The sequence below is a fragment of the Xiphophorus hellerii genome, chromosome 16 (assembly GCF_003331165.1).
Source record: "Xiphophorus hellerii strain 12219 chromosome 16, Xiphophorus_hellerii-4.1, whole genome shotgun sequence".
NCBI classification, from domain to species: domain Eukaryota; kingdom Metazoa; phylum Chordata; class Actinopteri; order Cyprinodontiformes; family Poeciliidae; genus Xiphophorus; species Xiphophorus hellerii.
In genome coordinates this window covers 22,512,129-22,539,096 of record NC_045687.1, presented here as the reverse complement: position 1 = coordinate 22,539,096, position 26,968 = coordinate 22,512,129, and the positions used below count along the sequence as shown (strand labels likewise).

General features: G+C 40.0%; 1 protein-coding gene and 1 long non-coding RNA gene across 18 annotated transcripts in view; one reads left to right on the top strand and one right to left on the bottom strand.

Moving 5' to 3' along the window:
- The window catches only part of nfixb (nuclear factor I/Xb), a 194,030-nt gene that overhangs the window by 29,296 nt on the left and 137,766 nt on the right, over positions 1–26,968 (bottom strand). For 9 of the 17 annotated variants that reach the window (XM_032586884.1, XM_032586886.1, XM_032586895.1 and 6 more), the window contains 6 exons: positions 17,488–17,553; positions 14,668–14,742; positions 13,055–13,175; positions 11,816–11,851; positions 9,547–9,677; positions 5,784–5,858 (listed from right to left, as the gene is read on the bottom strand). In XM_032586884.1, the coding sequence (XP_032442775.1) occupies positions 5,784–5,858; positions 9,547–9,677; positions 11,816–11,851; positions 13,055–13,175; positions 14,668–14,742; positions 17,488–17,553 (504 nt within the window). The remainder of the gene's footprint in view (positions 1–5,783; positions 5,859–9,546; positions 9,678–11,815; positions 11,852–13,054; positions 13,176–14,667; positions 14,743–17,487; positions 17,554–26,968) is intronic. The other 8 variants (XM_032586890.1, XM_032586901.1, XM_032586885.1 and 5 more) reach the window with 3 other exon arrangements.
- LOC116735201 (uncharacterized) lies at positions 1,814–5,271 on the top strand. The gene is made up of 3 exons (XR_004342345.1): positions 1,814–2,847; positions 3,280–3,454; positions 3,683–5,271. It is a non-coding gene; the product is annotated as an uncharacterized LOC116735201 (long non-coding RNA).

Below are 26,968 nucleotides of genomic sequence, written 5' to 3'. Positions count from 1 at the left end.
AGGTGACATCCATCTAGTTGGAATATTTTATTTTAGTCTGTGTCATATTAGCACGTTATGTAACGAACAGTGTGATGACAGCGTGAGAATAACTTTTTTAAAAAGCAACGTGTGAAGGGAAATGTGGGAAGTTTGCATAAGTAGGAAAAACAAGTTTATTATACTGGTAAAAACGCCAACCGAGACGAGAGCTCTGGTCAAAGGTTTGCCTTTGTGCTTCAGGTGTCAAATCGTTTCAGGACTTTTAGTGATGCTTTTGAACTTTTTGACCTCAAGACGCCCACCTGTATGAGCAGAATGCCCGAACAGCTTTCAGGGTCAGATGGAAACGGGCCGAGTTTGGACCGAGACAGCTCCTGTCACACTGACGTAGCAGGTCAGTGGACTGGGACACCGGTGTTAAAAAGATGGAAAGTAAAAAGAGCGTTGGTGGCACGGAGTGAGCTAGAATCAGAACGAGGAACGACAAATGAAGACGATGAAACGAGTAAAAAGCAAAATGTACTTTACTTGCAAACCACTAATGAATTAATGAATGAATTGGGTGCTGTATAACGTAACGCTGCACATTTGAAATATTTTTATGATGAGACGCCACATGACTGGGAAACTTTGTCCTGTTGCCCTTTCAGTCAGAAGAAAGCTACAGCCCACTAATGGTCTACACACCCAGGTAAAAATCGGCAAATTGAAAATTATTATTATTATTTTTTTTCTCCAATTCAAAAATCATCTTAAAGGAAATTATTTTCCTTTTGCCTACCCAGCAGTAAAATAAAGTGCAACATTTGACTGGAACAAAGCAGAAAGGAACAATTTATTGTAAAGGTATTCAACACTTGCTGTAGTAAAAGTTTCCTAATTTTTTGGATGGAATGTTTTCTGTTTGTTGGTCTGCAAAATGTTTTTAGTCTGTTCCCAACAACAGGAAGGGGGATCTCTGAAGACCTGTGCAGGTTTAACACACTGGTTTAGTTTCTGTTTAGTAGTAAAATGTTGCTGTATGTTTGTAACCAAACTTACAATGGTGTTTAAATGAGAAAAAAAAAAAAACATGGCTTGTGTTTTACTGCACATTTTCTATTTAAAATAATATACTGTATCTTTATAATTAAAATGTGCTAATAAAAGATTACAAAAAAGCGTCCTTCTGCATCAGCTACATGTGCAGCTCCATCATCATTTGGTCTTTCTCTTAGTCCGTACTCTTTTGTGGCATTTACTCTCTGACATGGTGTGATGTCACATCCTGGGACGACGGGTCAAAAAGTCTCAACCCTGTTCTTATCTCTGCTCAGGTTCTGATTCTAAAACGAATTTTGAATCTGCTGGCATAGGCATATGAAAGATGAACAAAACGAGATCTGAGATAGAAAAAGAAAAACACAAAGTGTAAGCAAACAAATTTGATTTTACTTTTGCATACCTTTAGCAGAAATCAGATTTATCGATGGAACTTGACTTAATGTCGTGTTTTGATTGTTGATTCTATGTTGCATTGTGTTTCTGTGTTTGATATGATGTAAAGCACTTTGAAATGCCTGGCTGCTGAAATGTGCTATACAAATAAAATTTGATTGATTGATCAGTATCTATTTATTTATTTTAAACGCCACGGCTATCTCCATTCCAGTTCATTGTGAAATCCCTCGTCTGCTGTGTGATGCATTCAGGGGCCCGAGGGAGACATTTGCAAAAGTACGTAAACGCTGATGATGTAAAAGTGATGCCATCATGGTTGGCTGAGCTTGGATTTGAGAGGGGGGGGGAAAAAACAAAACAATCTTCTCCAACTGGAGGAGTGAGGATTATACCGTTGCATCATGGGAAATGTAAGATACAGTGTTTATGCAGCTCATGCCAAACTAGACATCCTAAATACTAAATATGCTATAATTTCAACTTGCTTTCAAACAACCAACATCACACAGAATCATGCAAGAATAATAAAATGAAAGAAGTTTCCACTCGCATGTAGAACTTTGATCAAACAAAGGAGGGAAAAACAAAAATCCCACGCACCCAAAAGAATTACCCGCTAGCTTTCAGTTCCTCTGCGACTGCAGGTTTCCGCGTGCCAGCGCCAATTATAAGCAGCCCATTATTCATAAATAACTTTAAATTATACATACTGTTTTTAGACCCTGTGATAATTCCTAATTAGTCACTATGTTGATGAAATATCTGGTGGTATATCAGCGAGGAACAGCAAATGAGGCCCAGATGCCCAGTGAAAGCTTTGTCTAATAAAGCTAACAGAAGTTACTCTGATCTCTCTCTCTCTCGCAGTGTGTATGTCAGTGTGTCTGTACACACATACAAAACAGTTGTTTGTTCTTCATTATTTCTGTGTCCTGCTCCTGGCACACTGCACAGCCAGCCTGGCAGCCAATTGCTCCCATGACCCTGCAGTCTTGCCACGCTAACAAGCTAGCGGCCACACAAACCGCCGCTGAACCGGTCGGCTAGCGAGCGCGCGCGCTCAGAGAGAAACAGCAAAAACAAATAAGCTTCAGGTGAATAAAAGCAACTGTGTATGTTGGACAACTGCCGTTCCCTCGTGGCTTTTGTTAGCAGGCGAGAAGATTAGGACAGCAGTACAGTTATTGAAGCATCATGTTTTCTGCAAAAGACATATTTGCTCCGACTCTGTCAACATCACAAATGCACGGGGGAACCTGAGCCACTCCCTCTTTACCCAAACACTCCGTCTTTCCCCACCACAGAGCAGCGAGAGCGAGAGAGCGAGCGAGGCAGAAGGAGAAGCGGAGCAGAGCTGAGCGGGACACAACAGACTTCATGATGAATTACATGATCACCTGCTATGCCTCAGAGCCTTTCATTCAGGTAGAGATTCACCTCCGGAGCAGGCAGAGGCAGAGGCCCTCCTCTTCCCTCCTTCTTCTGCCCTCCTCCCTTCTTCTCCTTTTTCCACATCTCTCACTCCCAACACCACCACCACCATCTCCAGAACAGATGTCTGCTGTAACCCAGTAACTCCCTTTGCTGTAGACACATGGAGTTGCCATCTGGACCGGAACGCTGTTCCTCTCCAGACTGGTGTGGGGTGTGTGTGTTTGTATGTGTGTGAGAATGTAAATCAGTTAAAGAGCTCTAATATAGTTCTTTTCTGTGTGAGCATGTGTGTGTCCGCGTGCGTCGGTGAGTAAGCATGGCTCGGAGACAGAAGGTGCCTTGTGGACTGATGACACACCTGAGTACCTTTGGTTTTGGTTTGTTTGGATCTTGTGTTGTTTTGTTCTGTGCTGCCTTTCACAGACAGATGAGGCAGGCCGGGGGCAGGTGGCCGCAGCCCCCAAACAGCTCTGTCTAAACAACCAGCTGGATGAGGTGCCGAAGAAACTTCACTCACATCCCCGCTACCTCGCCGACATCTCTTGCAGGGCGCTCGGGCTTTCTCACGTCTCCTCGTGTTACAACCACAAACTTCAGTGTAGGTTTCGGTTTTATTTTCTGTGCATTTTTGTTTTCCCTTTATTCTGACAACCCTATCTGAAACCCAGGACTCTGAATCGCCTTCAGAAATCTTAGTAAATAGTCTGCCTGAGTAGTAATCAATTAGTTCTCTAAAAGCTGCAGAGGTTTGTTTAGCCTCTTCTCTAATGTGCTTATAACCAGTTCTTCCCCACTCAGTGACAACCAGATTCGTCTCCACTTGCAGATCCTGAGCAGTTCATCCATGCCGGATCTACCTGAGAGTTGTGCGCAAGCGGTTTGATTGGGAGCAGACTACATCCGTTTAATGGCCTGTGGATTAAACGACTGGACGGGGCGATCAGCAACGAGCAAATATAAGGAGAGATTGAAGAGAAACTGGCCACTCAAAGGTACATTGATTGGCGGCAGACTGCAATCGATGATTTGGCCGGTAGATTTACGTCAGCAACATCTCGACCACCATTGTCAATCTACATCAAGACTGTAGTAGTTGGGCAGGGTGGCGAGGTATAAATTCATAATTCCATGGTGAAACCTTGTGGTCCAAATCTTTCTATCAATTGTGGCAGAAGAGCACATCCAGAGTCAAGTGGACGGGACAACGAACAAATATACTAAGAGATTTCAAAGAAATTTCAGAGAAATCTATTGGTAGACATTTTGAGCATCTACCCAGGGGTAAATGACTCCACAAGGAGTGGAGTTTTGACCACAGCTCCTCCAAGTTTCCCACATTCCTCCCAGGCTCCGGCCCACATTCACACCCACTGAGAGGAGCTCACTACCAATGCAGACACAGCCAATTTGGCTAAAACCAAATCAAACACTAACCGGCCAGAGTGAGACTTGACAATGGAGGAGAAAGGGCTTCAGAGAACGTTAGTGAACAAACAGCCGAGGTCAAAGAACACATCCGACAGGTCAGGGAGAAGAAGTTAAACAAAGAAGTAGCCAAGAGGCCTGTGGTCACTCTGGAGGAGCTGCAGAAATCCACACCTCAGGCGGGTGAATCTGTTGACGGGACGACAATTAGTCACAAACTCCACAATTCTGGCCTTTATGAAAGTCCAACACTGTGTAGTATACACAGCATGTGGAAGAAGATATCCTGGTCAACTGAGACGTTTTACATACAAAACACAATAGAAAACTAACACTGCACATTAATCTGAATAAACCATCATCAAGGGGAAACACTGAGATGAATGCATGACGCTGTGAGGAGGCTTTTCTTTAGCAGCAACAGAGCCAGTCAGATGTAATGAGAAGATGGATGAAGCTAAACAGAGCAGCACTGGAAGCAAACAAGTTAGAGGCCGCAGAAGACAAGAGACTGGGACGAAGGTTCACCTTCCAGCTGGACAATGACCCTAGACATACAGTGACAACTATATCAGTGATGATCTAGATCAAAGCTGGGGCAATAATCCAAATTCAGAATCTATGGCAATACTTTGATTTTCAGAGAGACTCTCCATGCCATCCGACTCGACTTAAGTTATTTTGTTGAAATGAACGGGCAAAAATCTTAGTCTGTAAAAGTGTCAAGCTGGTAGACACAAACGCCAAATAACTTGGAGCTGTAATTACACCGAAGGCTTCTGTTTTTCAAAGTAAGGACAAACAAATAAACTCATTCTATGTATTATTTTTCTTCGACTTGTCAAAAACATTTCACTGGTTTGTGTTGGTTTGTCATGTAAAATCCAAATCAAACACGTTGAAGTTGTGGTTGTAACGTGACAAAACGTGGAAACTGTTCTCTAATTTTATAAAATGATAAAAAAATACTAAACCACTGAGTCAAATGTTCTGGGAAACTTTACTTCAGAAGCATGTGGTGTGATAACAATGTGCTGTTTGGACACAATGAAACAAATACCAATAAAAATCACGCTTGCAGAAACACCAGAGCATTCACATATGTTGGAAATGTGCTGGAGATACATGTGCATCCAGCGCACGTTTGATTTCTTTCCCACACAATCACAGCGACGTCTCTGAGGCGGACAGGTGGTGGACGTTATGGAGCTACTGGGCTACCAAAAAGACGTTTGGTGAACCCACAATGGACAGCAGCAGACATCTGGTAGAAACACAACCCCACCCAGCAGCAACAGAGCCAGAGAACAGGACCCATAAAAGCAGGGAGAGGAAGAGGAGCGGAAAATAGAAGGGGAAAGACGGGATGGAAGAGCACAGGGGAGCTCAGAGAGCTCGCAGACAAAGGCAAACAGACAGAGGTGCATACACAAGCTCAGGGTGTTGTGAGCGGAAGGAGAGCAACGTATACATGTACACAGTAGAATGTTTAATGTTCTAACCATGGTAAGGAAACTGCACTCCATCGCTCTCATGCTTAATCTTCCTCTCCTGCACACTGGCCAAATGGTGCTGCACTGAAAGGCCAAACAGGGGAGAAAGGGAAGAGTTAACAATGGAAGAGGGGAGGAGAGATAATGACAGACACACAGAAAGAGAGAGGTGGAAAGAAACAGGGCTGGTTAAATAATGAGCAAAATGGGATTTTAATGCTATAGAGCGCAGCAAACGTCTGTAAAATGGTTACATCACGACTGCTGGCAGTATCACAAAGGAAGCAGAGGGAGTTTCCTGAAGCGAATCCCTTCAGTCAAAAGCTACACCAATGAAGTCACATTGTAAATACATTTGATGAGATAGCCACTGTGATGGTTGAGAGTGCTGTGAGCAAAAAGAAGGAAAGGTTAGAGCTTTGCACAAAAGTTTAGAGTTAAACCGGTGTTGCTTCGGTGGGAGGCTGGAGAAAGGAGACGGACATGAATGGTGAGACTCAGAGGGCGTCTAGAGCAGTGAGAGGGAGTTATGATAGAGCTGATTACGGGTTTATGTGGAAATTATGATTAATAATGAAGAATAGCTACTTCCCAAGATTTTAATAAATAGCTAATATATGTTTTTATATGATACAGAACATCCTGCTATTGCTGGTGCACCTCTGCAGAGAAAACGGTTACATGTTGCTAACGTCTATGTATCAAAGCTTAAATAATTCATATAACAGATAAATTAGCAGTGCAATAATTGTTGCTTTTTATACATTTAAACTTCATAAATAAACCAGCAGCAATTCAATCATGTTGTGCGTTTCTTTTTCTTTCTTTGTTTTTTTTTTAAAAAATTTTTAAATAGAAATGTATTAACATCAAAATAGATGTGGTATGTTATATTAATGAAAAAAAAAATAAAGTTTTTTATTTTTTTATTTTAAATATTTTATAAAACCATCCTATTTTCCCTCAAGGTTATTTAAATATAAAACCTCAGTCGATCCTTGCTAATATCTTTGCTGGCATTAGCAAAGATATTAGCAATACTTGCTAATATTGTGGAATAAATGTCTTAGAGAGATTTAAAGAGTATTAAGTTAAGGAAACCCAGATATGAACAGCCTTGCTTATTTTGTGGAGTTGGCTCCTTTTACCACCTGCTAGCTTAGCATGGCAACAAAACATAGCTTGTTTATTGTGTAGAGAATCAAATGGTTGCATTTTTTGCCACTGGAGTTACAGAATGTAACAATTATGCTGCATCTCATGTATGTGGAGGAGAGAAAATTTCTCATTCACATCACTTTCAGTGTTTGTACTAAGCATGCTAACTTAGCTATGCTAGCTGCTGAGATTAAAAATATTCTTTAAGTAATGCCTTATACACTTATAAAGATTTTCTTTCCACATTTTAGAGCATTTAATTGATGGGTAAGACTTTGCAGTTTGCTGATTAAGATTTAAAGCTATAGAGAGTAGGCCCATTTATTATTCATTAGCGTCTACCGCCAAGAAAGTTTTGCTAGCTTACCGTGACTGGAAACGGGACGTTATAACCACATATTTGTTTTGAAAAGAAAAAAGCTTACTAAAATTTATTACTCGCCTGAAATTTTAAGCTAAAGTGAAGTTCCACCGAGGGAAAACATTCGTTTCAACCCAGCCGTTTAACGTCACTTCCTGTACTTAAAAGTTAACTAACTTGGGTAACTATGTTAGTTTTGGATGTAAGCTACAGACTTCACAGTTGTTTTATTACATGGAAAAAACTTAGGGAAAAGAATTCAACACAATGAGACCTAGTGTTAGTTCTGCAGTTTACTACACAGTATAAAACTATTTCCCCCCCCGATGGGTTTCTACTGTTTTTGATTTACTGTTTCAGAAAGAGATGTTAAGCATTTCATTAGTTTATTAAGGTGAAAGAAAGAAAAAAAACCTAATCAAACTAACCCAGCCCAATGTGCAAAAGTAACTTCCCACCAAACCTAATAATTGGTTCTTCCACCCTTTGCAGCAACAACTGTTGTCAAGATTTGGCAACTGGCAATATATTTTACATTGTATTTTACATTGCTGTGGAGACATTTTGACAAACCCCAATAGTAGAACTGTTCAAATTTAGCGACTGATTTCTCCAGCTCTTTAAGGTCATTCCACAGAGTCAATATCAGATTTAAGTCGTAGCTTTGACTAGGCCTTTACAAAATTTTCACTTTGTTGTTTTTCTGAAAGGTCTCAGGGATCCTTAAGTTCTTTTTTGGCAAATCTAAGAGCAATAACTGAAGAAAACTGTATATTTCTTACCCATGAAAAATATACAGAAGACAATTAAAAGTCAAACCCACTCTGCCGAACTGTTGCAAGATAAAAATCACTTTGCTTTTAGTTAATGGAGATCTTGGATAACAAACTGTGTGATTATATAAAATGTCACATTGGACACATTTCCAGATATTGCAGCGACTTTTGAAGATCTAACTTTTGCTTCATTAGAATTGTGGCATACCTCTCAGCTGACAAAATCGATTTGTTCAAAACATTTCCCGAAATATCCGCACCACGAAGGCTAAGCACCTGCAGCTGGATATGTCAGTGGGGGAAACTGTGGCAAACAGACTGATCCTCTGGCTCTGGAGGCTCTTTGATAGAAGGTTTAGTGGTTTGGAGGTAGAGAATGGGAATGACGGGGAAGTAAAGGTAGAAAGAGTGGGGGGCAATGCAACACAAACACAACAAAACAAGTTTTTTTTCTATGGCAGAAGGTGAGATGTGGTTTCTGCTTTAGGATTGAAACATATAAAGAAAATCTTTCTACTGAGATTTAAGGAAGCATTTGACATTTCTGGAAGATTCTCCTTCCCATAAAAGAGGATTACAAGTTACTATAAGACGTAAAAACAAAGCAGACGTGGCCAAAAGTATACATACACTCGCTAAGGATGTTAATGTCGCTAATGTAATTTTTATTATGATCATTTATCAGAGCTACACTTTCTAAAGGATGGAATAACTACATAACACACAAGATCAAAATCCCACATCCTGACTCAAACGTATCATTAATAGTGGGACCAGATTAAAATGTTTAACAGAGTTAATTGTAATTAATCACATTTTAATTAGAAAGTACATATTGACAAAAATAAATAACACGTTCAATTCAAAAAACCCTTTTTGCTATTAATTGTAAATATAGATCTGAGGTCAACAACAAATATATTTAGCGCTTTTTAATCTGTTAGCACTTACTAAAAACTTTTTTGAATACACTTAAAAGTTTGATTTGCTAAAATAAACTCTGTCAAGAGAAGAAGTTAAATATCCAGTCAGAATAATCCTGGAAGCTTGTCAGTGGCAAGAAAAGCTGTGGTTAAAGTAAAGTTAACAAATATTAAATGAAGTGTATATATTAAAATTGTCCTCTCATGTGGATTGAAAACAATCCTCAATAAAGTCTACATATTAAAAATCATTTCAGTTGTGTGCTCTCTTCAACAACTGCTTGTAAGCGTGAATTTTACTATAAACTTTGTAATTTTCGGATTAGTGGCTCACCCAGAATCACTGTTTCCGTTACTAAAATATATATTTTTTGAGAATTTACAGAGCATGGTAATCGCAAACGGGAAAAAAATCAAATCTCCAAAAATGTCAAACTATTCCTTTCAGTCCAAAAGAAAACCCCTCTGAGCTTGAAACAAAATGACGAGGGGAGCTAACTCTCCCGTCGAGGCCTTAGGAGGCGCTCAGCATAGCAAACGTCCAGGACCAATACCTGCATCCACGTCATTGGGCCAGCCGCTGGACTGGGAGCTGCTGCCGGCGGCCGGGGAGCGGCCCGAGTAAAACACATCGTCCACAGGGCTCTCCATCTCACTGTCGTCGATGGACTTACGCTTGTTGGAGCTGAAAGAGACAGAGACGAACGTGACTACAGACCGCTTTCAAAGTGTTCAAGAGGGGAACCAGGTAAAGGTGCTATGTCTGTGTGTGATGTCACTGTGCATTGCTGCACACGATGCCTCGCAAAAGTATTCACGCCCCACTGTCACATTCAAACCCACAATCGGGTTTTTATATGATAGACCAGCACAGCATGTGTGAAACGTAAGGAGAAACGTCTCTTTTTTTTTTTTTTTAGCAATTAAAATCTGAAATGTGTGGCATACAGCACCAAATCATGACTGGCATCTACGGAAGAGGATTAGGACCGCTGGGGAAGAAAAGAAAAAGAAAAAAGGAATTCTGACTTTTTTTCTCTGAAAATTAAAGTCAGAATTCTTTTTTTTTTATTTCCTTTATTTAACCAGGCAAAACCCCATTGAGATTCAAATCTCATTTTTAAGAGGGTCCTGGGCAGAAACCTGCAACAACCTGGTTACACAAAAGTAAAACTTCTTCATTTTCTGAGGAAAAAAGTAAGAATTGTGAAAGAAAAAAGAAGTCAGAACTCTTAAAAAAAAAAAGGGAGAATTTGGAGACAAAAGAAAAAAACTGAATTTGGAAAAAAAAAAAGAAGTTTGAATTCTAAGATTAAAGTCAGATTTTCTTTCCCAGTGACTCTAATCCAGGAGCGCAATGGTGGGGGAAAAATCCAGCTTTTCTAAAATTTAAAACTTCATGGATTGTTCGATAAAATCAATATATCGTCCAAGCTTAATTTATAGATGCTCAAAGCTTGGGATATTGTTCTATAGCCTCGCCCTGCTGTTTGTCCTCTACTGTTTTCCAACAAACCTCTAAAGACAACTTGTTGACTTTTTCCATTTCTATCTAAGAGTCTCAGAGTAATCCACACCCAACTTTTAGGGACGCACCGATCCACTTTTTTAACTTCTGATACTGATACCGATATCTATATCTGAGGTTTAGTATCAACCGATAAGAAACAGAAAAACAGTTGAAATGAACTAAAAACATAAATTTACTGAATTACAAATTTATTTGGTAACTCTGCACCAGTACAAAGCACTTTAATATACCAACAGTTTCACAAACTTAGTTAAACATGCAAAAACAATTTTAATTTGTTCAGTCGGTGCAATTTGGAGTATTAGGAGTCAAAGTAAAATAAATAACAAACGAACTGAAACTGACAAAAACAAAAGGTTGACTACCTTGGTCCAACATGTAAAAAATAAACTGCAACAAACCTTCTTCTTCTTCTTTGAAACGGTTCAGAAAGTGGAATTAGGAATTGTAAATGTATTGTAAAATAACAAAGCATGACGTCACTCAGAGCACAAAGCACAGAATTAAACCGAATAGATCTGCCCTTATGGATCGGGGACATTGTTACATTTAGATTTTTTTTTCAATATCGGGACCAATACAGATATTAATATCGGGTCGGTGCGTCTTCAGTTGTTTCGAAACTCTGGCGTAGTTTTTTTTCCCTCTCCACTTCAAAATCATTCACTCCTGTAAGCTGGTCCATTTAATAAAATCCCGATAAAAACATCCAGTTGGTGACTGTACTGCCATAAAAGGCAGGCGAATGCTTTCTGCGAGGCATTGTGTTTGAGATTCTAATAAATGTTCATGCATTATTCCCGGAACCGTGGAGGGCTGACGTGGCTGCGTAAGTCCCTTGGCGTTAGAACGGGGGTCTACATAAAAATCAAGAACAATAAAAAGTCCCTGTGTCAAGATTTGTGTTTAGTGTGTTGTTTTAATATTATGTTACAGCTGGGGGGGTTTGGGGAGAGAGAGGGGGGGCAGAGAAAGTCAGCAGGAGACAGTGTGACAAGAACAGGGCTAGAATATTAATAATATGCAGGCCCAAAGCGGCGTCCCATTAGAAAACACACAAGTGGTTGAGCCTGAAATGTATTGTTGTGCGAGTTGGCGGCTTCTTATACATCTGTGACCAATAAAATAACGGGGAGTGTTGGAGTATGAGGGGAGGGGGCGGGGTTGTGAATGTACAGCATGCAGATGTATGAGTGACGGCGTGCGTGTTGTTGCGTTTTGCTCGAGTGCGATGGAGGGATCTGTGTTACATTAGTATCGGGGGAAGAGTTCTCTGCAGAGAGTGTAACTACCTCCGTGGGAGACTTGCATAAAGCTCCATTTCAGTCCTGCAGCGTAAGGCGAACGGGAGGAGAAAGCAGAAGAGAGCGAGAAGTAAAAACAGACACAAACACAGACGGGCCAGCAGACAGGTTGGCGAGGGAAAAGGAGAGGCAATGAGTTGAAATTAGTAAGGAAGGAAGGAAGGAGAACGGGAAAGAAAGACCACAATCAGAAGCAGAGCAGGAAAAGTACTGAGAAGCTACTAAAGAACCTGATGATGTTAGTGCTAGAGACACACCAAGACATCAGCTAGAGGCATCCGACAGGCTGGTTGGAAACTCAAGAATCCCATATGTTCTCTTTCCAAGCAGTCTTTTCTACAATCTGCACACATTCATATTGTGATTCGATGCGTTACGGAGTAGGGACGCACCGAGTGCAATTTTCTGGCCGATCACCGATCTTTAAAAAGCCTAATCTGCCGAGACCGATTCTTTGGATTTTAAAAGTCGCTAAAAATCCTGGCAACATTTTGGTAAAATCTCAGAGTTAAAGCGGCAGTACTATGTATAACTACCGTTTTTGAATTTTATGTCATGTTACAATGTTATTCCCTCATTAAAAACAAACCTGGAGTGTTGATTTGATTCTTTCATGAATGTTTGAGAAATTCTTTAATCTCCCATGGCAACCATTTACCTGTGCAAAACCTCCCAGGCGGACCTAGCTCCGCCTTCGAGGACGAAGCTCCTCCTGAGAGCCTCCGCCTCACAGAGCATTCCTCCCTCACTCAGCCCCTTCAGACCAGCCAGCTGCAATTTGCAAACATCTGGTGGAACTGGGCATCTGCTGAGCTCATTATAGGAGCTACTTCTCAGAGCAACGCTGATAAAAACGTTTCTAAATAGTTAATAGAGGAGCCATGTTGTGATGGAAAGAGCGGGAGTTTTTAAAGAGACAGAGGCCCAATTTCAAGGCGTTAAATTACAAAGTCAAATTTCTTTTAAGCTATATTTTTTATATACACCATTTTTATAACAACTGATGGTAACATAGTTGCTTGACTGTGCTATAAAATGGCACTGTGTGCCTGGAAAATAAATAATACTGCCCCTTTAAGCAGCATGGATCTACAACCATGTTAGCCGCACTAACTAAAGAAAATGTCGCCTCGGTGTTCATTTTGTCTTTACCAGAAAATCTAGATTAAAAAACAAACATTTGAGTGCTGCTCTTAGTGAGCAGGAGTGTTTTGCAGATGGCCGTACCTGGTGGAGGGGGTGGAGGTGATGGAACGGCGTCCCAGAGTGACCTGGTTGATGTTGTAGTAACCTGGGCTGTCCAGGTCTGCCAGAGAGAAGTTGGGGCCTGTCGCCGTGGCTACTGGAGCTGAGACATGCAAACACAGGAGTCCATCACACACATTCTAAACTTTACTCTAAAAAAAGATATATTTAGGTAGGGTTTTATATGCACAAGCAAGTAGATGACCTTCTCTACAGCTTAGCGCTGTGGCTAATGATTATTTTATCAGTCGAGCATTCTGACGATTAAGCCGATTTAAAAATTGCCATTTTCTGCAGATTTTCCATTTAACCACTTATACTTATCTGACACAATGTTAAGGATACAAAAAAATGCAAATAAACATAATTTAATTCCTTTTTTAATTTAAAGAAAACATTTTATTGAATAAAATGTAATAACAGCATTTCTTTAGTGAACACTTCATCATATACAGCAAAGGAAAAATCTCCAGCTAAAAAAATACTTCAAACATCCACGTTTCCGTTTTTGGATATCAAAAGGTGTTTAATAGGAGATTTTTTTTATTTTTTTTACAGAATTTGAACCAAGTGATGCTAAAACTACCACTTGAGCAATTCTGGGTAGAAGATATTTACAGACAAATAAGTTTTTTCTTTATCTTCAATGGAAAATGTATTTATATTTCTACAGCTTTGAGTTATTTACTGCTCTGACTGTGTCGTTCTATCAGTAAAATGGCTTCTTCTGGAGTCTGTTTACTCCAGCTGACGATTACTCGATCGCTAAAATAGTTGACAATTACTTCAATAATCGATTGATGACGATTACTTAAATCAATCTGATTAATTGCTTCAGCCCTACTACAGTTCAGACAGATAAAACTTCTTCTGTAATTTTGGAAACCTGCCTTTAAGGAAGCCTGAGTTTATGGTTCTGTGAGGAGATTATGTGCAGTCAATATCTTCCCTGCTCTTAATAACAATATGAAATGATAAATTTTTGATAAACACATATTTCTCTTCCCTCAATTATATTTTTTCCTTCTTTTGAAATGTCCTCAAAACATTTTTTTTCCAAGTCTTGCCACAGATTCCCAGTCATCTAGACTTTGATTGGACCATTTTGACACATGAATAAGCTTTGGTCCAAGCTATTCCATGGTAGCTCTGGGAGCATGGTTAGGATTGTTATAGTTTTGCATCTTCTCTGTTACTTTTAGCTGTTGGGAACAGCTAAACAGCATTTTCTTTTAAAAATAAAAGTACTAAGTAACTAAGAGATACCTTGTGCAGGAAAGATACTAACAGCTTGTAACCTCTCTGCAGAACTCCACCTTGAAAAGGTTTGAATTATTCCTTTAAAGATGTCACAGGGGAAACACATGTACTCTCTGAATCACAAAGGCCGATTGTTGCAAATATTTTTCTTACTCTGTCAATTCTCTAACAGTGTATGTTCATTTCTGGAGCTGCTTTTTTTTGCAACCTGCTTTTCCTCAACTGCACCCAGTTCCCATACACAGGTTTGACATTAAGACGCTGGAGGTTTCGGAGCAGGTTCTGATCAGAAACAGAGACGGCGGCTGATAGCAGAAATCACAGCGATGACTCACTCTGCGACACGCGGACCAGCTCGGCCACGTTCCACACCCCTGAAGTCACGAAGCAGTCCTGGAAACTCAAGTGGCCTGCGTGAAAGACGGGAGAAACACGTGTGCATCGTCAGTGCGGCTCGTCTGCTGGATGCAAAAACACCAAACATGGATGAAGTTTCAGGGACATTTGAGACGACGGCGGCAGAAAAGGAAACGGCGGACAGGCTGCTTTTTTTTTTTTTTTTTTTTTTGCTCTAACCCAATTTGGTAAAATGTGTTTTCTATAAAGTTAGAGGTTCCAACGTTCCTGAATGTTGACATTCTAACACGCACATCTAATCAGGTCCAATAGGTGGGTATAATCTCCAAATGTACATCTATATGCTGCGTGACACATTGTGTAATGACTTCTTCATGTACATTGCCTTCCAAAGCCCTTCATTTTTGGCCTCATTTCAACCACAAACCCCAGTAGATTTTAATGGAGTTTCATACTATAGAACTTTGACTGAACGTGATAAAGAAGCAACTAATGCCTTTAATTGTAGATATAATAATAAATGTGGCTTGTGAACATAAGGAGGAGCTGCAGCGGCCAATACAGTCACTCTTTCACTGTGAATGTTGTAATTTATGAAACACATTTATATTGCCTCTCCTGCATGATACATTTTGATGATTTATTACTCATCAAAATAATAACGTTTTACTTTGTACACACATTGAGATAAGACATGATTGTTGCAAACTGAAACTGTTAACAAGTATACTCGATACTTGATGCTCCCAGGTAAAAAAAATTACGTAAAATACCTAGAATTTTCAGAAGTTCCTAGTTTTAGCACTTTTTTCCGGCATTTTCATTCAATAATCTTGTTGAAATTTCACAACAGAATTACAACAGAAGTACCAATATTTATTTTTGTTCTAAATTTCTTGTCAAAAATTTGAAAACAATGCGCTTTGTCACAAATATCAATACCCAATGGATGAAAATGTATCCATCTTCTTTTTTTTTAAAGTTTTTTTTTTGTTGTTTCCGTTTTTATTTTAAACCTCAAAATAGACACAAAATGGTGGCTCTTTAAAACTTTAACAGTCAGTAGTCAAAGTTTCAAAAGCTTTTATGCGTTTGTTTTGTTGAACGAGACACGAGTTGGCTGATTCCTCTCCGCACTTTTACTAGGAACATCAAGGCGGGTGGTCCATCTCTAAACGATGACCAGTTCCCGGCTGGAAACGGCCCTGATATCTTAGAATGACATCAAGCGGGATTAAAAAGTTACTTCCTGCCCGAAATACATTCATTACTGATATGTAGCATAATCCATCGTGTGACGTAGTTGGTTGGTGCTCTAAATAGATACTCCATTAACACACGTCATTATCAACATACATAGACTGGGAACCATATGCACTGAGGAAGCCATCTTCTCTCTGCTCCTTTTGGTGTGAGGTAAGTTGTTTAGTTTCCTGCTGAAGTTCTGTCCGGTCTGACCCAGCTGGTCGTTTTAATCTAAATCCCAGCTAATTTTCCTCACACTTAAAAAAGTTTTCATAATCTTCTACAGGAATTTGGGCCCCCCTCCTGCATGATAAGTTCCCTATTTTACCCATTTTCTACTGAAGAGAGCATTCCCACCACATGACCATCTTATTTCACCACATCATCTTTCTCCTGTTCGTGTTTCACATTTGGGGTTTTGTATTCAGAGTGAAGTTAGTTTTTATTAACATTGTGTCTAGGCCAAACAGGTCTACTTTGGTCTCATCTGCCTAGAGCAGCGCTGTCACAAATAGTAGAAAACGGAACAGTAAGTCATTGTAAATACAAAACATAAACAAGCACAAGACAGGCCCAGAAATTCGACATTTTTTTGGGTTGATTCTTTATTCAGGTTGCAAGATTTGCTTTTGAGTCAAAGCAGGTCAATATTTGTAGCTTTGGTTACTCCAAAATCAAGATGAATGCCAAAACATTAGGACTGGGAGTCTAGATTTCGGCCATAATTTTTTCAGGAAGACGTAAAAGATGAAAAAAGTGACAAATGCACCAACCACTTTTCTTGTCAGATTTTACCCCAACTAGAACACCTTGTTCCACATGCTTGCTCCATTGCCTGTGTGCCTTTTGGCAAACTGGACTGCTTATTCCTTCCTTCAACAAGTGCTTTCTTTGACCCTCTCTTCCAAAAAAACTAACTTCTTCTGCCTGAGGTGTGGGTCTCTGCAGAGTTTCCAAAGGCCCCTTGACTATTTAACGCTCTGCTTCGGAAGTCTAAAGTTGTTCCAAACTCTAACCCTCGTTGGTCTTTATGATTTTGTTTGTTCACTAAAATTCTCTAGCAGTGAATTAAATCACAAACTAGATTAAATCACAGGACTAATTCAGTGACTAATTCTCTTCTTCTACATTTCATCCATCACTTCTGTCCATCACGCGCTCTCTCCCCTCTTTTCATTTTCTATTCACTTCCTCCGTTCTCCTCTCCTCATCCTCCCTCTCTCGCTACCTCGTCCGCAGGTTAACCGCAGCAGGGGCAACGCATGAGGTCAGTGCTCGGCTCAACGTCGACCATGTGGTTCCCATCTTCCAATAACGTCAGTGTGATTTATGAGCGGCCCACCGCAAGCCGAGCCCGACCCCCTCCACGGTACAGTACCGTCAACTTTCCTTGCCATAATAAACGTAGCCCCAAATCTGCCCAAACACACTAACACACGGGGAAGACTGCGTGGTGGTAGTGGAGAGGTGTGTGAACATGTGCTCGCCTCTTTTCAGCATCAGAATAGTTTTGTCAAGATTGCTTGTGTGAGATTAAAGCACAGTACGCTTACCGTTTGCTGGGGGTTTGACGTCTGTGTCTCCTTGCTGGTTTGAACTGTCTGATTGTCCTGATTGTTCTGGAAAAGACAAAGAAAGAGAGAGAGAAAACGGGTTACTTCGTTGGTCGCTACCAAGGTTAAAGGTTCTCTTTAAAGACTTTGATAAAAAATAGCTTAAAGCCAGAAGCAGATCTCCACCTGAGCTGAAATTCAGCTCGAAGCCAATAGATGCCAAAACAATGTCAGTCTCTCCTTCTGGACTCCGTCTAAGCGGAACAGAAGTTTGAGTTTTTATAGAAGTGTTTAATCGCACTTTTCTCACGTTGTAGGGGAGAAAAAACACCTACGAAAATATAGACACACACCATCTCAGTTTCGGTCCTGTGTAGGAGGGACGAAATGCTTAAAAAATGTGAGACTGCGATAAGTTTTTACATGGATGTTGATGGATCTGTGGGGGGTTTTGGGTGGGTTTGACCTACGCCCTCAGCATTGGCCTCTTTAAAGAAATGCCGCGCACATTCTGGGTCTTGCTTAGAGCAGGGGTCAGCAACCTTTACAATCCTTACAGCCATTTTTCCACTTGGACGCAGTAAATTTGTCTAGAGTCGTAAATTCTCCACAACCTGCTGAGGTCAAAGCTCGACATGCTTTATAGACACCTGCTAAATAAAGTTTGTTTATTCCATGGTTACAGAAGCAAGATGTTCTGTGTTACAGTAAGGTAATACCTTTACCTTAATGTAAAGTTATGAGGAATCTTAAATGATAGTGGTTTTTGAACATTTACTATTTGTAGAAAACAGAGAAAAGAGGATATACTTTGATGCCTAATCACCTTTTAACCATCGGCCATTTTGTTAGAAATCTGCTAAAATGACCTGTTGTCATTACTTATATACTTAGATGCTTATGGCTGTGGTAATCTTCTTCATGGCTATTTGAGTTGACAAAAATATTTTGAAAATTTCCCTTTTTAGACCTGCCCAAATTAACAAAGATGTTAAACACCAGGCCTGGTTAGGATACTGGATCAGTTCCACTCACATTCAGGCATCAACAGACATTGTTCTATGGATGTTTAGACAACAATAATTTTGTCTTTTCTATCTCCGTTCAATGAAAATTTGTTTGGGAGAAGATAATTTTGAGTCAAAGTTATGACGACCCCCTGTGTTTTCTTTTTGTGATTAGACAAAGACGCTTTTTTCACTCACTTTACCTTTATAATTTAATAAGATTGAACATTGTTACATTCTGTGGCTCTGACAAACTTTTTCCACTACGGGAAAACGTAGTTGCGCTGTCGACTTGTGAAGCATGCATTTTTAAATTTTGTGTCTAACTTGGATTGAGTCTCGTGTTTGAGTCGACCTCAGCGTCCATCGAGGCATGGAGGAGTGCATGAATTGCCTACTTCAGCGAGTTTTCCTTGGCCCCCGAGGGTTGCCATTCTTCCTCAGATGTGTAATGCAGCCTTGTTGAGTTTTATGGTCGTATCATATATGCTATTTAGGCCAATTATCCTGCAGCGCTTAGTTTTTAAGAGCGCCTTGAGCCAACACTTCTTAGGCAGAGCGTGACCTCCCTTCCAGCCAGCGTCAGGCCCCTCAATCTCAACATCTCCTAAGCCTAAATTGGAGCCCTGATCTTGGGTGGCAGCAGCACATGCCAGCAAACTGCTGCCCCATTCAGGCCATCTGCCCGTTGCCAAAACTAAGAAAACAAAAGGAGACACAAAATCACTGCATCGTCCGTTGGCCAAACAAAAAAAAAAGAAGGAGAACGGCTTGAGGATGGGGTTTCTTCTTTCTTTTTTTCTAACACAAAACACTCCTGTTTCATTCTACGGTAGCAAGAGTCCAACTTCAGGTCTTTCTCCCACAACGTCTCTCAAAGTCGTTGTGTCTCTGATCCTGTGTCTCTCCCGCACTGTCCCTCCGTGGAATCCTGGCAGCCATTTTGGGGTTTGGCAGCCATTTTAGGTTTGGCGGTACCCGTGCATTCCTGCTAGCTGACGGCACACCCACTCATACACACAAAAACACACGCAGACGCTTAGCTCGCTCTCTCTTGCACACAGCCCCAATGGTCTTAAAGATAAAAAGACCTACAGAGGATATGCAATGCTAATGGACTAAGGATATAACCGCTGGGAAGTTTCTCTGCAGTCCTGTGAGAGTCCTATGCACTTACAGACTGTCATAGATGGCAGTCAAGTTGAGCAGAGCAACCAGACCTACTTGAACAGGAGAAAGATGATGCTTCTTTCCGCAACGGAATCTGTTAAAACCTTCGAAACCCCAAGGCTCTCAAGCTATCGCCCTTACACTTTGTGACAGCTCCCAAGCCAAAATTCAGTGCCCAGTTGTCATGACAACTCAGATGGCACTGTACATTTAAAGTCCCTAATGATGAGTGGTTGTTGAAGCCTGTGTGTGCATATGTGTCACTGTTTGGCCTCGCAATTAGTCGAAATGGAGATAATAATATAGCTTTCTGGCACGAGCTCAGCGTGTTGTTTTGTTTAAGATCTCTTGGCAGCAAGCAGACCAGGAGCTCTGTGTGCTACACTATCACAGGGCTGATTTTATTACTATATGAGTTGTTTTCCATTTGAGGGTCTTAAAACTGCTCGTGGTGTAAATCAAAGACCCTAACACGGCTGTATGAACTTCTCTACCTCCCTTGGCAACCTGAAGACTATAAGATACATGTGCTTAAGGGGGATTGTAAGACAAATGTATATATTAGCTGATGTTTGAGAAATGTTGTATCACAGTTTGAGTCTTTCTCTTGGTTCGTCCAACAATGCAAATCACTTACCATTTGAATATTCAAAACTTGAATTTTGTCGATGGGCTTTAAAGCATCCTGGATCTTAGAAGAACAGAATTGCTTGACCCAGTCTCAATTGACTACTGCCTTGTTTCCGCTGAGAGGTACGGCACGGGTAATTGTGGTTTGTTACCCAACCGTTCAATTTTAAGTCCATAGGACTGTGGTACAGTACAGCAATAGAACTATTAATGTCACACAACACAGTCCATTGACTGAGGGACAGAAAACATCACAGCTTGGGACAAGTACGAGACGTACTAGTGTGTCACTTATGTCGTTGTACTCGAGAGAGTCCAACTGGCGATGGATAGGCTCTCCTGCATACACCAAACCATAAAATAGTGTGCCGAACCGCACCGACCCATGCTGTACCGTTCAATGGAAACGAGGCATATGGTAATTAAATCACCTGGAGGGTTTTACGGCAGTAATGAGATCCAGATATGTAACTTAAACTGTTATGTTGCAGGATAAAATATGAGTCCTAGTTCTCTTCAATACTATAGAAGAGTGGTACCTGATTTTGGACCATGTACTGAATCTATTCAAAAGACATATAAGGGGGGAAATTTTAGAAAATGTGTTTTCTTTACAAGAGAAAATATATCTGTGACACTTCAATCAAAATATTACAGGATTACAGCACCTATTGTCCAACAAATCTTTAGAGCTATTTTCTTTAAATCGACTTTTATTGGACATAATGAGCAAATCAACACCACAAGTCTTCAGTTGAGTATGTGTAAACTTCTAAAGTTTTGTAAGGGTTTTGAAGATAAAAATGGGAGGGGAAGTACTGTTGGGATGTAGGAATGATGTACTGTTCAAGACAGCTTTAAACCTGAGGGGAGCAACACACAGTACCTGAGTTGTATTTTTTCCAAGTTAGTAGTGACATTGCTACAACATGCCTTCCAAAAGTATGTTTCTGTTCTTTTAGTTGGACCTTGACCAGGCCCTGACCAGGTCCAACTAAAAGAACAGTTAAACCCAGACTGGTTGGAGGATTTCCACAGAAATCACCCTATTCTGGCTGTACTCCACCTCTACCTCATTGACTGCTGGGTAAAGTGGACGGACAGACGAGTTAATCCTTACATCTTACATGGTCAGACACAAAATCTAAATTTTCTCTGTGCAAACTCTTGAGCAGTCATACCAAAAAGAGAAAGATCACATAAGCGGTTCAGAGACAAAAAAAAAGTAGAATTTTAGTTTTCCATAAAAAATATTGCTAAATTTCTGTACTCATGAATGTACTGATGTCATTTTCTTTAACTTTTTATAAGCCAGTCCCAGGGTCCCAGTGTATTATAAGCCTGGCAGGTCACCAGGCTGTACTTGCGCTCCCACCAGGCTAAGCATTGCATACACTAATGGCAATACAAAGTAAAAAAAGAAAAAAGTATCGACTTAATTATAAAACTAATCAATTAAATGGATAAAATGATGCAACAGATTCAACTTAAAGACATTTTAAGTCTTTTTAAAATGTTTGCATTTTTAAGACTTTATAGTTGGTGTTCAGGTGTTCATCTTCCAATCTTTCAATAACACATGATTATCAAGAGATATTTTCAAATTTACAGTCAACTTTAAAAAAACCCTCCAAAACACAACGGGCTGCTGGATGAATGACTGACCTAGCACCTAGCCACCGGGCTTAGCAAATTTTCTGGGGGAAATCTTGCAGTCCTATTTTGCCAAAAAGTGGAAAATAAACATTTATTTTACAATTACTATAATCTGATTACAATCATAGCTTAAAAAAAAGAAAAGAAAAATAAATAAGCCTTTTACTTTCTGACTGACTGCATTTTCATGGTTCAACATTGGTGGATATCTATAAAATGTGGCTCAAAATGATTCCCAGAAAACCTGTCTATTCGCACAACTTTATTGTAGAGAATAGAAAAATTCAAAACAAAATGCATCTTGGGAAGCTGTTGTCCTTAGCTTACTTCATACCTGACTAATTGGTATGCTGAGGGTCATTATCCATTTGGAAGTCCATTTTCCTCAACCTTCAATGTCATGGCTGATGTACGGAGATGCTGCTTCAATATTTCAGCAAAAATATAATTTTTTTTTATGCCATCAATGTTACCCAATCTCCCCCACAAAATGATATCCCACAGATGAATGTGGCTCCTTCAGACATCTGCAAATCGTAACCAAGGATGAACCAGACTTGCGGATGTTCACAATTCTCTAAACTACATCCACAGCTCTGCCTCCACTTAATCAAGATTTTAAGGCTGAACCTGTGAAAGCTTAAAAAGCCATGACCTCATCATCTGTGCTTTTTTCAAATCGTTTAATGATCTAAGTGTATGTAAACTTCTGTCTGCTTAAGCTTACTCTTTTTTCCTCTTCCTAATGATACTCCTTCCTACTTCCATATGCGTATGAAACATTTTCTGTGTTAGTCCTTGGCACAGTTACAAATAAATAAATATATATTGTGGCTGAGCTCAAAAGGTGCCTATATAACAGTAATTGTGAGCACGGAGCATGACGGTTCCAATAAATGGAGATGCTTCACTCTCAGGGCAAACAATAGAGAAGCGGTGTATTATTATATTATTATATATGCTCTATAGACCACCTGCTGGAAGAAATCACTGCCAGCAGGCCTCAATCCCCAAAAGCCCCTTTGTGCGCGCCCACACCGACAGCGCACGCCTGACACCGGCTAAGAAGTGTGTAACCACATTTATTTAACGTCCAAGTGCTCGCGCTGAGCACACACGCACACACACACACACACAAAATGTTCAAATACAGATGAATCACCCTTATCTCCTGCGCACAGTCGCCCCAAGGCCCCCTGCACATGCCCCATCAGAGATAATGCACCACACACACCATCAAATACACTACCCAGTCTCTCTAATCACACACACATACACAATGTGAGTTCATTTCAGTGCCTGGTCAATATACTATACAGTAACTACTGATATAGTCCAGGACTGTGCACACATTTATCACACTGAGGATGCAGACGGAGGCCAATAACTCACACCGAGGGATAATGTACACACACTCGAAAGTCAAAAGTTACGCAATCACTCCGCTCTCAGCTAACGCACGTGAGCGAAAGGACGCTCAAACGAATCCGTGTTTACACTGGCGTCAATCATTATGAGACACTTCAATGTAAAAATCACACACACACTCAGAGCGCCACCGGCGAGCTAATGGAACGGTTTGCCGCCTGTGTGTGCGCTCACGCTCACGTATGAGAGCGCAAAGTACAAGTTTTGCTAATTTACCGAGCAGTCTGGAGTGTTTGTTTGGGCATCGCAAGGTGAGCAAACAAGCAGCGTGTAATTTAATGTGAACAAAGACAGAGGGGCCCTTTTTCCTTATCCCCGGGAAAAGGGGGTATAAAAATCCCCTTTTTCCGTTGTAGGACGGAAGATTTAACCATAGCAGCTTTTGATGTGGAACTTGACAGCAGAAATGACCGAAGAAGTGTTTTTCACAATTGGCTAACGCTAGCGTCTATCACAATCATTCTGTTCAGTCAGAATCTACTTTATTTTTCTGTAATTCACTTGGGGCCTTTGGTAAAATACCACATGACTCCCCCTTCCCCTACTCAGATTAATGCAACAACAAAAAAAAAACAAAAACAATCTGAAAGATGGTATTTTTAGCAAGGACAGAAGGTGCATAAAATACATGGAGCAGCTGTCCAGATGTAGCAAAAACATCTATGAGTCATGCGTGCGTTTCTATCAGTGTGTGTGTGTGTGTTTGTGTGTGATGGCAGATGAACGACAGAGGGGGATCGGTCTGTTTAATAGATTGCTTCAGTTTAATAAAGTAGATGACTTATGGATTTAAATGTTGTTTAGGAAGTAATAAATTTAGAGGAGCTAAGTACGCAGAGATCAACAAACAGTAATTAGCTTGGAAACTACAATGAGTTTCAATGGTTTTCTCAAAGCTGGAAACAGTCTGAAGCAAAGAGAATGTGTTTTTGTTACAATAAAGAAATGTAACGCTCTCTCAATTTTCAAGATCTAATGTTCGTCACCAACATCAAGCACAAAATCAAATATGGCTACTGCTTGCACACAACTTTGTGAAAGTTGCATGAATAAATCAAGATGAGGTTGAGATATTTATGGCAGCCAGGGAAGACAACAGCCTGTTGAAATCTACAAAATACTTAAGATGCCTTCTAAAAATTCTTATAACTGTTTCAACTATTTTAATAGTCCAAAACCAACTATACCTTAATGTGCAAAATATGCTTGTAGAAATTGGTGAATTTTCCACAAATAATTTGGAGTTAAGTTCAGAAAAAAAAAATCTGCGGATAAGTGAATCTGAACTGCCAACATCCACTATAAAAGTAAACAGCACTCTTCAGTGTGGTAGTTGTTACTGTGTGAAGAAAATTCATTTTCCCCCCAAAGTGTGTCAGCAGGTCATTTTCTAGGTTTACAGTTTTGATTGTTTGTATCTGTGCTCTGTATTTCTTAAAAATAAGTACCAGTGTCGGTCTTCTGTTGGTGATCTAACCTATTGTTTTTAATTTTCTGCTGTTTGTTTGGTGCCACCCTTTGGATAGGAGTAGTAACAATCCTGTCTTCATTCATCATCTGAGCAGTCATGAACATCTGGGATCTAGCGAGCAGGAACAGAAATTTTTTTACATCACATCTGTTGAGGTATGAATCGGCTTTTATATGACAGAAATAACTCATCCAACAGTGACCTGAAGTTTTACGATGTAGTTGTTAAAGAAATCTATGCTAGATGGACACAAATTTGGCCTCAATATTGCTTCTGAATATGACACGAACATGACCTCTGAGGTAAATAAAATCTACAAAAGCCACTGTCTGGTCAAGATTAATGCAGTGTTTTTGATGTTTAAATACAGTAGCAATATGTGCTGTTTCTGAACTACAAGCTCATTTGTCGATAAGCTTAATGAAGAACAAATTTACAAATGCACTCAATATTCTCCCTGCATTTCTCACCACTTTCTAGTTGGAATGTGAGAGGTTGGTGATTTATTACAGCTTCCTGGCTTGGCATAAGTCTCATGGGGGAGGCAAGCCTTTTGAAATAGAAACCAACTTCAATCGAAACAGGACGAACACATGCGAATGGCTTTTTAAAATTAGAGTTTTAGGGCTTCAAAAGTCTTTCATGTTTCTATTTTATGTAGGATGTCAACAATCCAGAAGTTTTGTAAAAAAAAAAAAAAAAAAGAAGAAAGAACAAAAAAGAAAAAGAATGAGTACATCTTGCACAGATTCGATGGGTAATATACTTGCAGCCTCCAGCTGGTGACCCTTTGGACTCGCGCTGTGTCTCCACCCTCCGTCTGTGGTGTCATTTAAGGATAGCTCCTCCAGACACGGTTCAGTTCACAGTCAAATGATAGGGGGCCTCTTCCAGTGACTGCTCTAGAGGTCGGCATACAGATCTACCACTGTTCTCTCTCTCCTTCATCTCCATCTCGCTTCTGACTCGAGAGCTGTAACCTTCAGCTTTGTCGCCTGCTTTTGCCTTCTCCTCCTCCATCTCTTCTGTTTCTTGTATGAAAAGCGGCATTCAGGTCCAACCCTGCCATTCCTTGTGTCGTATGTGGGAACCGATGACCTCAGGCTCGGGGTTAAAGTGGGAATGCGGCTGAGGTGTTACATTCATCTCCACCCAGTCATCATTGGAGAGGCATAAAAATAGGCATGAGCCGTTGTGAGATTCTCACAGTATTGTAGCCTTCAAAAAGATACCAGATATTTCGTAGCACTGATACGAAAATTTAAATCAAAAATATCTAACAAGATCTTATTGATTCTATTTAAATAAAAAAAAGAGATAAATATTGTTGCAATTGTTAAAATAATGAAACATACAAGAAACAAAAAATATATCTGATCATTTTAAGTTATAACGTGAATTATTATTTTTGATTTTAAATAAAGAACCATCAAATTTAACAGAAATATTTTCATATATCCAATATATATCTTTGCGGTAAAGGCTGTTTTTCCACCTGACAGTCCGGTATTAACTCCGGTAAGCAAATATTTGTTGTTACAACATACAAAATGTTACAAAACGCAACATTTGTAACATTTTCAACTGGTGTGATTCACTTTTGTCAAATAAAACAAAGTCCCTGGAAAAGTCTGTTCCCCTCCTCCCCAGTGGTGGCGCTGTATCAAGAGCCACTGAAGGAAACGACACAAATGCCTGTGAAAAAAACAGAGCACAACTTCCTTCTTCATGAAATGTAAACAAAAATTGTGGCATCAGATTTTAGAGGTTGTAAAATTTCTATTTTGTCTTTGGCAAAAGGCCATGATCCATTTCTCCTGCTAGCACTAGACACACGTGATTGTTTTGGTTTTCTTTACCCAAAATACACTGCCCTATAGTCTGCTTCCTGCTGTTGGAGAGCTCTCCTGTCCACTTGACATTCACATATGGTAGGATTCGCTACCTTATTCTATTCTCCCTTCAAACTGTAAAAACTACAATCACTTTCTCTTGCACTGAAAAAACTTCACACCATAGGAACAATGAGTCAGAAAACCGTAACATTTGCAAAATTCTAACCTCTCTAAAATCTCATGCCTTGAAATACTACAGATCATGAGAAAAGTCACACTCCGTC